The 12664-nt window shown below is 44.8% G+C and overlaps 1 protein-coding gene across 4 annotated transcripts in view; it reads left to right on the top strand.

Moving 5' to 3' along the window:
- Pbx1 (PBX homeobox 1) overlaps positions 1-12664 on the top strand; it is a 309373-nt gene that overhangs the window by 219470 nt on the left and 77239 nt on the right. For all 4 annotated transcript variants that reach the window (XM_050158324.1, XM_050158326.1, XM_050158323.1 and 1 more), the window contains exons 3-4: positions 4296-4540; positions 10300-10490. In XM_050158324.1, coding sequence (XP_050014281.1) covers positions 4296-4540; positions 10300-10490 — 436 coding nt within the window. The remainder of the gene's footprint in view (positions 1-4295; positions 4541-10299; positions 10491-12664) is intronic.

Raw genomic sequence — 12664 nt, 5'->3', positions numbered from 1 at the left:
TAAAGGCCGTGACAACCTCTCTAGACATCACTTGCCTGTCTTGACTGGTCTCTGTCTTGATTGGAATGAGAGGGGGAATATATGGGTAGAAAGCACCTCTAAGAATTATTACCCAACAGGGTTAAATATCTTGAAGTGACATGCAGCCAGTGGGGCTGTTGGAACTCTGTATTACCAGCATCCTCAGGCATCAGGGCCCTTTAAAGCCTGTTTGGAGGAAAGCTGTGGGGAGGGAGAGGGAAAGGAAGGGGAGGGGGTGCAGGGCACCCATCAGGGAGGTGAGAACCTGATCATATGTGATGGCTGCTGGATTAGGTAACAGCTCGGCTGGCTGAAATTGGATCTTGGAGGACGAGTATTAACATCTCTGGTGTCCCAGTGAAAGGTTCATTTGAGTCTTGCATGGCGCTAGAAAGATAAAAAGGAGCTTTTAAATAATCATTTTGTCTCCAACTCACCAGAGCACTGACTTCAAGCCATAAATAGGAAGCATCACTTCAGTTAGCTGTATCAGCTGTTTTGTTCATTTATTTAATGCTGGTGGGATTTTTTTTAACTGGCTAGCTGAACAGTTTCCGGGTCAGAGAATCCCAATATGTGTTTTTATAGTGGTATCTTGAAATCTTCTTCTAAGGAGAAGTATGGACCTGCAAGATTGCTTCTCTCCAAATATGCAAATGTAGCCCAAGGCCTTCCAAACCAGAACCTCCTGGGTAGTAGAGCACATGTGCATTTAGTTCTTGCACATGTCCTAACATTGTCTATTTTCATGATTAGAGTATAATTTAGAATGCTCAATGTGTGTGGGGATTCGTCTGGGCTTTTTTCTGCATCTTTTCATTCTTTTATTTTCAAATTTCTGGTGGAACCCATTTATATATTTCTAGCAAACCCAAATTTCTTTTGAAAGAGTATTTGTTGAAAGCATTTATGATGTAAAAACTAGGCACATTTTTCCTTGCCTATCCCACTCCGTCCCTAGGTAAATCTTCATTTCCCATGCAGGAGTCAGCACACCCCAGTGCACTGTCTGCCTGAAACCTCCATTCTGGATGGGTATTAGCACTGTTGGACTCTGTATCTCCCGCAGCAACCTTGGGGAGTTCCTTATCTTATTTAAAATATTTAAAATGTCAAGGACAAGCAAGGTATTCATTAGTTTGAGAACAATTTATGAGAAGGAGCTTGGCTGTTTAAAGGCACTGAGTCTGGGGCATGACTACAACCCAGAGAATTGTCTCAGGGAATATCAGGCATATGGGACCCAATAGTGCTGACCTCCTCATGATCACCTACCTGCTCTGTGTTCTGTGGGTGCCAGTCTCTCACAACTGGTTTTGCTAGAGGGTGAGTTGGGAGTTTAGGAGACCATCTTTGGCACCTACTCTGTTGGAGAAGGGGAGTACCAGACATTGCTTTGGGCATGAAGAGTCTGGGAGGGCTGACTTTTGGATAATGTTCTTTTGGGCAGTGCTGTTGTTGATGGTGCTGTTGATGATGCTGTTGATGATGGTGTTGATGATGGTGTTGCTGTTGATGATACTGTCATTGATAAGAACAGACGATATCATCTTTTAGTGATGGGCCATGTCCAGGGAGCATTGGCTGCAGAGTCACCAGGAGAATACCTTCAGGCTTATTAGCACCTGGCCAAATGTTATTATCCTTAGCATGGTAGGAAGTTTTCATAGCCCTGGGAGTTTGCTTTGACCTCTGCTGAAGGGATTGTATTTGACATTAGAGTCAGAAGACAGGCTTCAGAGCTGGGTGTAGTGAGATGTAATTATAACTTGAGCATACAGTGGAAGCCAAATAGGGGCCTCGTGAGCTTGAGATCAGTCAAAGACCTATATTAAGCTCTGTGTTGAATGAATAAAACAGTAAATGAAAGTGGATGGGAATATTGCCTTGAGGGGCTAGAGAGATGGCTCATTGGTATGAACCACTCTTTTGGAGGACCTGGTTTCAATTCCCAGCACCCAGTCAAAGCTCACAACTATATAATGCCAGTATTTAATGGCTCAGAAGTAATTTTTTTTGAAATTTGTAAGTGGCTCATAAATATCTTTTTGATAAAGTGATTAAAATTCTCCATGCCAAGAAACACACATATAAACCCTACACGTGATGCCTTCATACCTTCATTGAACAGGGGAGGGGGGCTGTCTGGATTTTGAGACCCCATAGAGAAGGTTAGATTCTCCTCAGTGTGTTCAGAGCCCGCCATGTTGAGTTCTTCAGAGAACTTTGGAGATCTGAGTGAAATGTTCACCACCCAGAAGAACATGGCCATGTTGTTAATAATCACTCCAAGGGACAATTTTCTATTGAAACTTTTGAGCCTACAAGAATGAGTTTTCACTCATTCACCTCATGTCACCTTCTGTTATCCCCACTGTAGCAACCTGGTTTGTACATGGGAAGAAGACTTGTGGTGTAGAAGGGAAAGGCTTGTGGATGCGCAAATGCTGCGGTGTGCACGTTTAGGCTTCTTTTCTCCTCTCCATCTCTCTGTCCTTTCTCCTTCCCTTTCTACTTCATCGAGAAGTTGCCTTTTATAATCTCTGCCACCACCTATGACCTCCTTCCTACTGCCCAGTGTTTGATGAAAGCCTGGCTGTAGTTTTCCTCCTAGAACGGGAATTAGCATTTCCTTCAGAATGAATTCACCAGGATGGTACCTGTTAGAAGCCAGGAGCATGTGGGCACAGCCAGTAGTGATGCGGGCATCTCCTGTGAGGGGCTGGCTTCATCTCTGCATCTCCTTATGTTGAGCTCATTCCTACCTTCCTTAACACAGCCCTTGGAATGAGGAGGGGTGCCTAGGAGACTGGAAGTTCTTGGTACCCCCAAACAGCTCTTGACTCTCAGGGTCCTTGTCTGTCCTATGGGACGTCACCTCCATCCCTAAACAAGGCCCGAGCAGTGGCCCTCTTTTCGTCTTCTAAGTCCTTTCTTCCTTTTCTGCTTCTCTCAGAATTCTCTTCGGCTTTTCTTCAACATTGAAAATGGTCTTCCTGTTGTCTCTCCGCAAAGGCTTGGCGGCTGATGCCACAACTGGATTTAGTCGAGTGGTTTGTTTATTTGAAGGCAGATTATGTGCAAGAGGGACAGAAGCGTCTCTTGTGAGCCGCGTGGCCGGATCACTTCATCTGTTTCAGTCCAAGTCACTCCACCCACAAAGTTGTGGTGTTTCCATAAAAAGCAGCCGAGTTAGATCTGAAACTCAGGTCTACCAGAGCCCTGGGGTTGCTGAATCCATGAAAACGTCTCGTAACAAAGACCACACCCTGGCTGTGCACAGAACGGAGATCTCACCACCCAGAACAGATGGATCTCAGTTTTAAAACCAGCATGTCCCTATGCCGGGGTTAATTTGTCTTCCCATTTTTCTAGACTACTCTTTTTTTCTCTCTGCTAGTCCACGGAAAAGGTCTCAAGATTTAATTGCATGAACTAGATTTACCCTGCTGAAGTTATTTTGGAAATGAAAATATAGGTTAATTCAATATTACAAAGACAGTCACAGAGTAAAAGCCACAAACAGAAATCTAAAGAAAGAAATTTTTTGTTGTTGTTCACAACCTTACAGTTTGAAGATTAAAAAAAACCCATTCTATTGTGTTATAATTAATGTTTGTAGTCTGATACTGATTGTGATACAGCACATATAATGGGAAGTTTGACTCTTTTGTAGAGTTCAGTTTAGCAATATTCACTAGATTTGCATGGTTGTGTGACCCGCCACCATCATCCGATTCTCTTGGGAGAGGGTAGAGACAAGGCCTCATGTAGCCCAATCTAGCTTGTAACACACAAATACAATCTCAATCTCTCTCTCTCTCTGAACCTGATCTTCCCAGTTCCTGGGATTATAGCTATGACCACAGTGCTGGACTTTCAGCAACTTCATCTTCCCCAAGAAAAGCTCCACACACCACGACACTGTCTCCCCATGCCCCCCATCTCCCTATGTCTCCTTACCCCCATCTCCCCGTGTCCCCCCATTGTCTCCCCATGCCCCCCCACTGTCTCCCCATGCCCCTTCCTCCCACCAGTCTCCTATTCTAGAGACTTTGTCTAAGTAGAGTTTCTTTGGAGAAGCAAGGGTCTCCTTCCACATTTTCACCCTCTCAGGTCTTGTCCAGCCCTTCCTCCTTTCTCCACAGGCCCTATGGCAGGTAACGCGGAAGCCAGTGTAGCCGAGGAACACAGCGGGGCTTATGTTTTGCACTTGTTAAATGTTTCCCTTGAATTGCTGTTAAAACTTTTTTCTCTTTTGTCTTTCTCTGTAGTTTTGAGTATTCGAGGAGCCCAAGAAGAAGAGCCCACAGATCCCCAGCTGATGCGACTGGACAACATGCTGCTAGCAGAGGGGGTGGCAGGACCCGAGAAAGGAGGAGGTTCTGCGGCAGCGGCAGCGGCGGCGGCAGCTTCTGGGGGCGCAGGTTCAGACAACTCAGTGGAGCATTCCGACTACAGAGCCAAACTGTCACAGATCAGACAAATCTACCACACGGAGCTGGAGAAATATGAGCAGGTAACCACACACCCTCACACTGGCCCTTGGCCGAGGAAGGGGAGAACAAACTGCCGCTTACACTTGCAAACCTGCCTTGGTCAGTCCTTTCCCAGAGGTCGAGGCTTATGGTCCTTGAGTCTTGAATCCCCTCAAGACCCTGGTCTCAACTAGGTAAAGCCCAAGCCTTACATTGGGCAAGACACTAAACAACATGACATTGTAAATGATGGCCTTAAGAAATATGCATGATCAATGAGAGGAATACCCTGTGCCTGGAACTCCAGACCACTTGAGGGATGTGGAAATGTGCCCAGAGGGACTCCCTGGTCCCCCAATGCATGGGCCATTATCGGAGTTACAACCTGATTGCAGCACATGCTAGCTTCCCTTGGCCTTGGGGACATCATTCTTTGGATGCCCCGAGAATCCCATGGAAAGGGACACTTGTACCTGACCTTCCTTTCCATGGTAGGATCAGCTGAATCAAATGTACTCTTATCTGCATCCTATATCCTGAAGGAGAAGCAGGCGTTTCATAGAGAACTATAGATTTGTGACAGATTGTTGGCATCCTCTGATAGAAAGAATATGATGGCTTTGAGACACAAAGCACCATCCAGAGATGCGGTACACTGATGGTGACAGAGCTAACCCTGGTTAGGGAAGGTCCCTCCTGTCCCCCATACATTCAGGCCACTATATCAGTGCTAATTTTCCAGCCATTGTGATCAATAGTGCTCTATCAGAAGTCCTTTAACTTTCCTCCATTTATTTAGCTGGCAAACACATTTGTTGTCACCATTGGATTCTATGCTAAACCTGGGTTCTATAGGATGTCTTTTCTATGGAGTAGATTTTTCTTTTGCTATTTTTATGAACCCAAAAAAGGAAAAGAAAAAAAAGAAAAAGCACTCTACTTACGACCGCCTAGGTAGATGGCAAATGCAAACTTAATAGAAAATTTAAATTTTAAAGTAGAAATGGACATTTTAAACTTTAAAGTAGAGAAAGTTTCATTATTGCACTCCTGCCCACCCTTGAAGTGCAGGATACCCACCAAGTCCACTCTTTCACGCAGGGGGAACCGCTCTGCCTCCTTCAGTTAAGCATAGTGAAATTGGGCCATCAGATAGGTGTAGCTGAGGCTGAAGGAAGGAAAAGAAAAACCAGCATGTTAAGAACTGTGAGTCATTGCCCTGTACCTCCTTGGAAGAGGACACATGTTCTTGACACACTATTGGCTCATGGAGACTTCTCTCGGATCCCAGGAGAGTCTGAGATAAGCTGCTCTGCCTAATCTTTATGCCTTTCCCCACATGGACCATCCTGAATCTGGACTCTGCCCCAACCTAGTGGGATAACTTTAGAAGATGCATGTGGCCTTTTTTTAAAAGGTCTCTGGATGGCCTCTTCTTGGTTTGTCTTCTTTGTGCAATTCTTACTTCACCTTCTCCAGGATGTCTGGGCTCTGCCTAGAAACCTGCCTAGACCTGACATCTAGGTTAACTCATGCCAAATAAGCAAGGCAAGAAAGGAGCTCAGAATATAGCTTCCTCTAATCATACAACTGCAACGTGTGCTAGACTTGGAAGTGTTGAAAGATGGCTTTATTGTTTGTTTGGAATGCAGACAGCACAAAATTGATTTCTCCATTGAAACCCCCTTGTCCCTTTCCAATCCTTGTCCAAAGTGGGTGACCACTTGGGCAGCAGGAGTCCCTTCCAATAACATACTCACTTGCAAGACATCAGGGCCAATGTAATTGCCCTTGTTCTTCCTTGCCATTTTGTTGTTGGATGCATAGGACCACTTGTTGCAGGCAAGGAAGGTGGAATGTAAGAGGTTAAACATGTGTCTGAGGCCACACATCCAGTAAGGAATAGAGGTTGCCCTACATGCCTGTTTTGACTCTTATTGAAAGAAGACCTGACTTCATTAGGAAAAAGGAAGTATAGCCATTGGGTCAACATCAAATGGCAATCATGTCCTGTTGCCTCCCTGGGCTGGACTACTGGCACCAGGCTAGTGATAGAAATGTTCCCTCTAGAAACTTCTCATGGATTCCTGCCTATTCTAAATCATAGAGATGTTGGAAGTGAAGAACTTCGGGGAAAGCCCCACGAGTGCACAGCAAATTATGCAGATGTAGCGGTGGTTGACTTGTCTCGTATATTTATTAGATTTAGGAAGTAAAGTGTCATGTCTCCTTATTTATGTGGGCAGTTTTTGGGTGAGAAGTGAATTCTGCTTAGCACATTCTGGATGCTTAATAATTTATTAAAATTAGTTTGTTAATTATAATAAATAGCTGCTTGTAAGGCGATGGCGCCGTTAACCTTTCAGCTGGTATGTTTGAGAGATCCATCTTCTTCATTTTTCTGTAACAGTTCCTCATGGGGGCTTTGTTAAAAGTAGGGAACCTCAGTCAGGTAAAATGTCACCCTCCATGTTCATAGTTGTTACTGTTAATTTTGCTGTCTTTGTTTTGTTCTTTGTATATTGATAACAGATAACCACACACAATAACTTCCCTCACCCTCAGCCCTCCAAATAAACCCAACAGGCAGGTTACTATTTTATCCCGAGGTTATTAAATAAGGAAGCTTCTAGAAACTTTCATCATTATTAAATGACAGCGATAGAACACCTCCGTAGCAGATCATGATGGTGGCTAAGGTAGGTTAAAGCTGACGTACTCAAACAGATTAGAAAAAAAAATATGGTATCAGAAAAACCCAATCTTATTCTAAGGTCTGTTTATAGAAATGACCCTCTTGTTGCTTTGGGGAATTCCTCAGCTCTTTTATAAACAATGTCACTGGAGTGTACCTCTCCAGTGCTGAACTGGGGTGGAATAACAACAGTTCACAGCTAAGGGGGCTCTTGGATTCCTCTTACCTTTGTGAGCGAGACTAGAGCCACATTCAGGTGGAAGGAGACAGGAAGAAGCTGGGTTGTATAACATGCAGGATGTCAGCCAAAATCTAGACCTTGTGAGGTTCCCTGCGAGGACTCCAGAGACCCTGGGGCAACCTCCTTGGGACACTTCTTTGTAGAAATCCTCCTGCCCCACAAGGTGGCTTGAACTCTTCATCATAGTTCTCTGTAATAGACCACAGCAGAGATGACCAGACCCTGAGGGTTCTATTTTGTCTTCACCTCAAATATGTACCTTACTTCTACACTGTGAGCACTTGACCTAACAGAAGCAGCCCAGCTTCTGACATTGTCATGGTGGGGAATTGAGGGGTCATTTTAGACAGTTCAGGTCCTAGATGAATCTGGACCATTTGGTCCTGTCCATCAAAGACAAACTCAGAAACCCTGAGCCTCAGTTGTGTGTTCTCCCAGATGTTTAGCAGCTGTTTCGCTTCGCCTTAGCAGTAGGTGGAAGGGCTCCACTGTCTGCCCATTGCGGAGCTTAAAAGGCCCTGGAATAAAATGCCCCAACTAAACACCAGATATTGTGAAGATTTTGATTCACAATAATGAAACGCATTATTACTAACCAAGCGCTGCGGCTTCCCAGCTGAGAGCTGGTACATTCGACAAAACCTCCTAGCCTGCAGCCCCTGCTCCCTGCGAGTCCCCTAGAGGAGGATGCTGCAGCCCAGTGGATTGCTTTGTTTCCTCAGAAGGATGACTGTGGGCTGGCTAAGAGCCTAGCCCTCTATCTACTCTCTGTCGTGGGGGCTTGGAAGTCCTGGGAGCTCACTGCCAGGTTTTAATTCCTTCTCTTTGTGGTACAGTTGCAGAGTCTGGGTTTGGCTTGGGAATAAGACTGTAACAGATCCGTGTCTCGATAACACTTTTCTGAATGGACAATGCTACCTAGATCCATCTGTGGCCTTTCCTTCAGCACATTCCTGCAGCATAAAGAGGGGGACATTTATTATCACATTTATTTCAACAAGGCAGATGTGAAGCCCTCAGAAGTTTGCTCTATCAGGATAATATGGTAGATTGCTAAGCCACCTCTGTATTTATTTACTTTATTTTATGTATAAACGTTTTACCTGACTGTTTGGAAGTGCACCACCTGTACACAGTGCCCAAGGAGGCCAGAGAAATGTATCCAATCCCCTGGAACAGGAACTACAGATGGTTGGGAGCTGCCATGAGGGTGCTGAAAACTAAACTTAGGTCCTTTGCATGCAGCAAGTGTTCTCAACTGCTGAGCGATCTCTCCAGCCCTTAAGCTACCTGTGTTCTAAAGCCATAATAAAGACACAGATTTGTTGGTCAATGTAGCTCTGCAGGTCTCTGTGGCATGTTCTTATGTAGGGGATTTCCATCCTAGCTGACAAAGGGAAAGAAACACAGACACATTATAGAGCTTCCCCAAATGCCACTACTGAGTACATCTAGCTGGCAGGGACCCGGGCAGCCTGTCACTCAGCTCATTTCCTGCTCCGTACAAATGTTCTCCTCTACATATAGGTCTCTATGAACAAGAACATGGGTACCATTTAATGTGTTAGAGGGTTGAAGAATAATTAAATCTCTCAGAGAAGATGAGCCTTTTGATAATGCAAGAATTTGTATAAATATTTACAGGAGCAGGGTTCAAAGCAGGCCTCCCACTGTGGATGCTTCCCTCTGCCCATGTTCCTTTGGTCATCCAAACTCAAAGAATGCTTCAGTAAATAGCCCATGGGTGTGGGCTCCTGTTATTGCTGCTCCATTATTGGCACTTATGAAGAGCTTTATGGTAGAAAAGCACAGCAATGCAATGTTGTCGATACCGAGCATGTTTCTGCTCTTCATATTAAACTCGGAGTCCTTTGAGTCCTAACTTGAAGTTCTTGAAGCACCATCTTGCTCTTTTCATTACAAATCTAATACAGTTTTACAGCATTGCTGCGAGTTAATCGGTGAATAGATATTTTATTGAGTGTTCGGCTAATGAAACTAGACAATGGATGTTAAGTATTAATAACCAAAAGAGTGGGTAGCGGTTTCCCGAAGAGCGAGTTCAGCTTCTCCATTCCCAGGCCCATAAATGATAGGAAACATTTGGGTCACACCTCGGTCCTCCCAGGTCTCCCATGTGCCTTTGGGAAAGTCCCTTCATCCCTCTGGAGCACAGAGGCAATGTAGATGTGGAGTGGTTAGGTTTCCACTTCGACTTCCATGGCTGACTGATTGTCTACTTCTCCAGGGGTGGTTGCTAGACCCTGTAACTCACATTGGGTGCTCTGTTTATAAAGTTGCTGGGGACTGATTGCCTGTGTGTAGACCAGGCACAGGAGGGCTTCTTTAGATAAAATTCAAAGCCAGCTAATGAGAGATCTCTGGGAAGAGTCATCAGCGCTTTTTGTTTTGTGATTTCAACTCTTGGCTATCTATGTATCCCCAAATTGAATATTTGGAAGCCCTACCATGTCAGGGATAATGAACAAGACAGAGAAAGCTCATGATGTATTCAACCCCAAGTCTCTCAACTCTTAACATAGGGCCAAAAGGCAGGCCGGATGTTAAGTATCTCCCCTCTCACGGTCATAAAATCCAGGAAAAAATGATGTTAAAATGATTCAGAATTTTATTTTCCCTTAAGACATCAAAACCAGGGCCAAAATGTAGAGCAAGAGCCATTGGGAAGAAAAGGAATTTCCAGACAACCATTTATTTTAGCTATCAGATTTGATAAAATGCCATCAGATCTCCTACTTTTCTTCACTTGTACAAGTCTCTAGAAAATCGCCCCACCTGCACGTTGTGGACTCTGGTAAGCCGTGAATTTCAGCTTACCCCACGTTCTTTGTGTTGCCACATAGGCATGCAATGAGTTCACCACCCACGTGATGAACCTCCTTCGAGAGCAAAGCCGGACCAGGCCCATCTCCCCAAAGGAGATCGAGAGGATGGTCAGCATCATCCACCGCAAGTTCAGCTCCATCCAGATGCAGCTCAAGCAGAGCACGTGCGAGGCCGTCATGATCCTGCGTTCCCGGTTTCTGGATGCTAGGTGAGTCTCTGGGTTGTCCTGAGAGGTCATCAAGGTCTTGAAAGATCCTGATGCAGCAGGGTCAGGGTTCACAAGTTAGCCCTCTCTGAAGCGCCAATTCTACCACATTGAATGCTGACCAAACACTAGCCTGAATGCCGTTCTAAGGTCTGAGGTGCCCAGGCTGGAGACCACTGGTTTCCTATAGCACTGGGGGGAAAAAATCCATGATTGCAGGAGATAATGTTGCTACAGATATCCCTCTCTGGGTGAGGAGCTCTGGTAACAATGAGAGGCCAGGCAGGATGTTTTTGTTGTTGTTGTTACCTAGCACTGTTTCCCTGTGTTACAGGGACATGTCATAGCCGTGTGCTCCTTGTCACTTAACTAGCAGATCATAGTGATACTTCCTCCAAGAGGGCTGGGTTCTAAGTGTTTGAAAGCTGGGCTCTTTCCCTCCATGTATAGACAGAGAGTGGACTCCAGTGAATTCAAGAAACATTTCTTAGTAGATCACCACGCATACTGTACTATGGGCTGTAAGTCTCCAGTTGGTCACCACACGCTTCCCTGAGCATAGAGAAGCAGGAAGGTGACAGAATAGGGACTCGGTTAGTATGATGTTTCCTCTCTGGCTTCGGTGATGCTCATGACCTTACTTACGAATTCAAAATAGAATGGCCCTTTAAAAAAAAGCATGAGAACTGGAAGCAGTTCTTAATTCTTCTTTTCTGTAGACCAGTGGATTTATTTGAGCCCTTGGCTTCTCTTCTCAAGCCTCAGAGATAGTGTTAACCAGATTTTTCCCTTTATCTCGAAGAAGGATTTTGACGACTGACCTAACAAATGCTTCTTGTAGTGGAGGTATGCATTATAACCCACAGTTCCTCTTGAGTTAGTCGTCTGTTGTGACTGGACAATTCCTGCAAACATCCTTACTGTAAGGCTTCTGTTATTGAGTGTTAGTATGTGACGGTCAGCATACCAGTTCTTGATGTGTATAGTTTTGTTCCTTTAAATCAGACTGAAGGATTCATGGCTATTCCAGGATTGCTCTCCTCTCTGAGAGCATGCATTATTCAGCTCTCCCACCTGCCTTTTCTCTCCGCAGTGGTAGAGTCTTTCATGGTCTATGGCCCTATTTAAAAGTCCCCAGCATCTTCTCCCCTCCCCTTCTCACTGTGTTTTTAGACTGCATGAGAAACAAAATGAGAATGCTAGTCTGCAAGATACACCTCTAGGTTAATAGGATCCTGTAGTCAAGGGAACATAAAAGGAGGATGAGGCAGAAGAGATGGCTTCTCAATTAAGTTCACAAACTCCTCCAGCCAAGACCTGCGTTCAGTTCCCAATAAGTACATCAGGAGCCGCTTATAACCCCTTGTAACTTAAAGTGCAGGGGAACCAAAGCCCTCTGACTTCTACGGGCTTGCAGGCACTATAGTCACATACAAAACCTTCAACACATACATGTAATCAAAATTAAAATTAAATCTTAAAAGATAAAGGTTTCCTGTCTGGGTGTAGGGATATAATAGTAGGCAAAATCAATCCCCCTAGCAGAACCCACTGTCTCTTGTGCCCAGTGGCCCGCCGCCAGCCTGCTTTCTCTAAGGCAGCCACTCTGCACAATGTAAGTGACTGGTGGCTTCTGCCTTGGTCCTTCCTCTGTGCCGTAGTCGCCGCCACGCTGCATGTGTTCCCTGCATCCCCATGGTAACTCCCTTAATTAAAATGCTGGAGTTGCTATTTACGTTGGCAGATCCTGGGGCAAGTGAGGGGGTGGGGGGAGAAAGAGAAGAAGAAGAAAAGAAAAGAAAAGAAAAGAAAAGAAAAGAAAAGAAAAGAAAAGAAAAGAAACGAAACTTTGGGTTTAGACTTTTTTGTTTGTTTGATTGGTTGGTTGGATTCTTGTTTGTTTGTTTTCGTTTTTGAAAAAACAAACTGGAGAAATGAGCAAAACAGAACCATTGTCTATATGGGTTTCTCTTTGCATCCGTTCCATTGTGCCCAGTTGAAGGTCAGATTCTAAAAGGACGCAGGACTAGCTGTGCTTTGTGCACATTTCTTTTGCCTAGATTCTTCCATTTGGAACCAGAAGGGCAGTCGCTCTAAGGCAGGGTCTCTTTCTTACTTGAGTAAGAAAACTTCAGATTGCCATTTCCGCCCCAGTATTCAAAATGGAAGTGGCCACC

The sequence above is a fragment of the Alexandromys fortis genome, unplaced genomic scaffold (genome assembly GCF_014885135.2).
Source record: "Alexandromys fortis isolate MF-2015 unplaced genomic scaffold, M_Fortis_MF-2015_v1.1 scaffold_97, whole genome shotgun sequence".
NCBI classification, from domain to species: Eukaryota; Metazoa; Chordata; class Mammalia; order Rodentia; family Cricetidae; genus Alexandromys; species Alexandromys fortis.
This window is presented reverse-complemented; position numbering and strand designations above follow the sequence as displayed.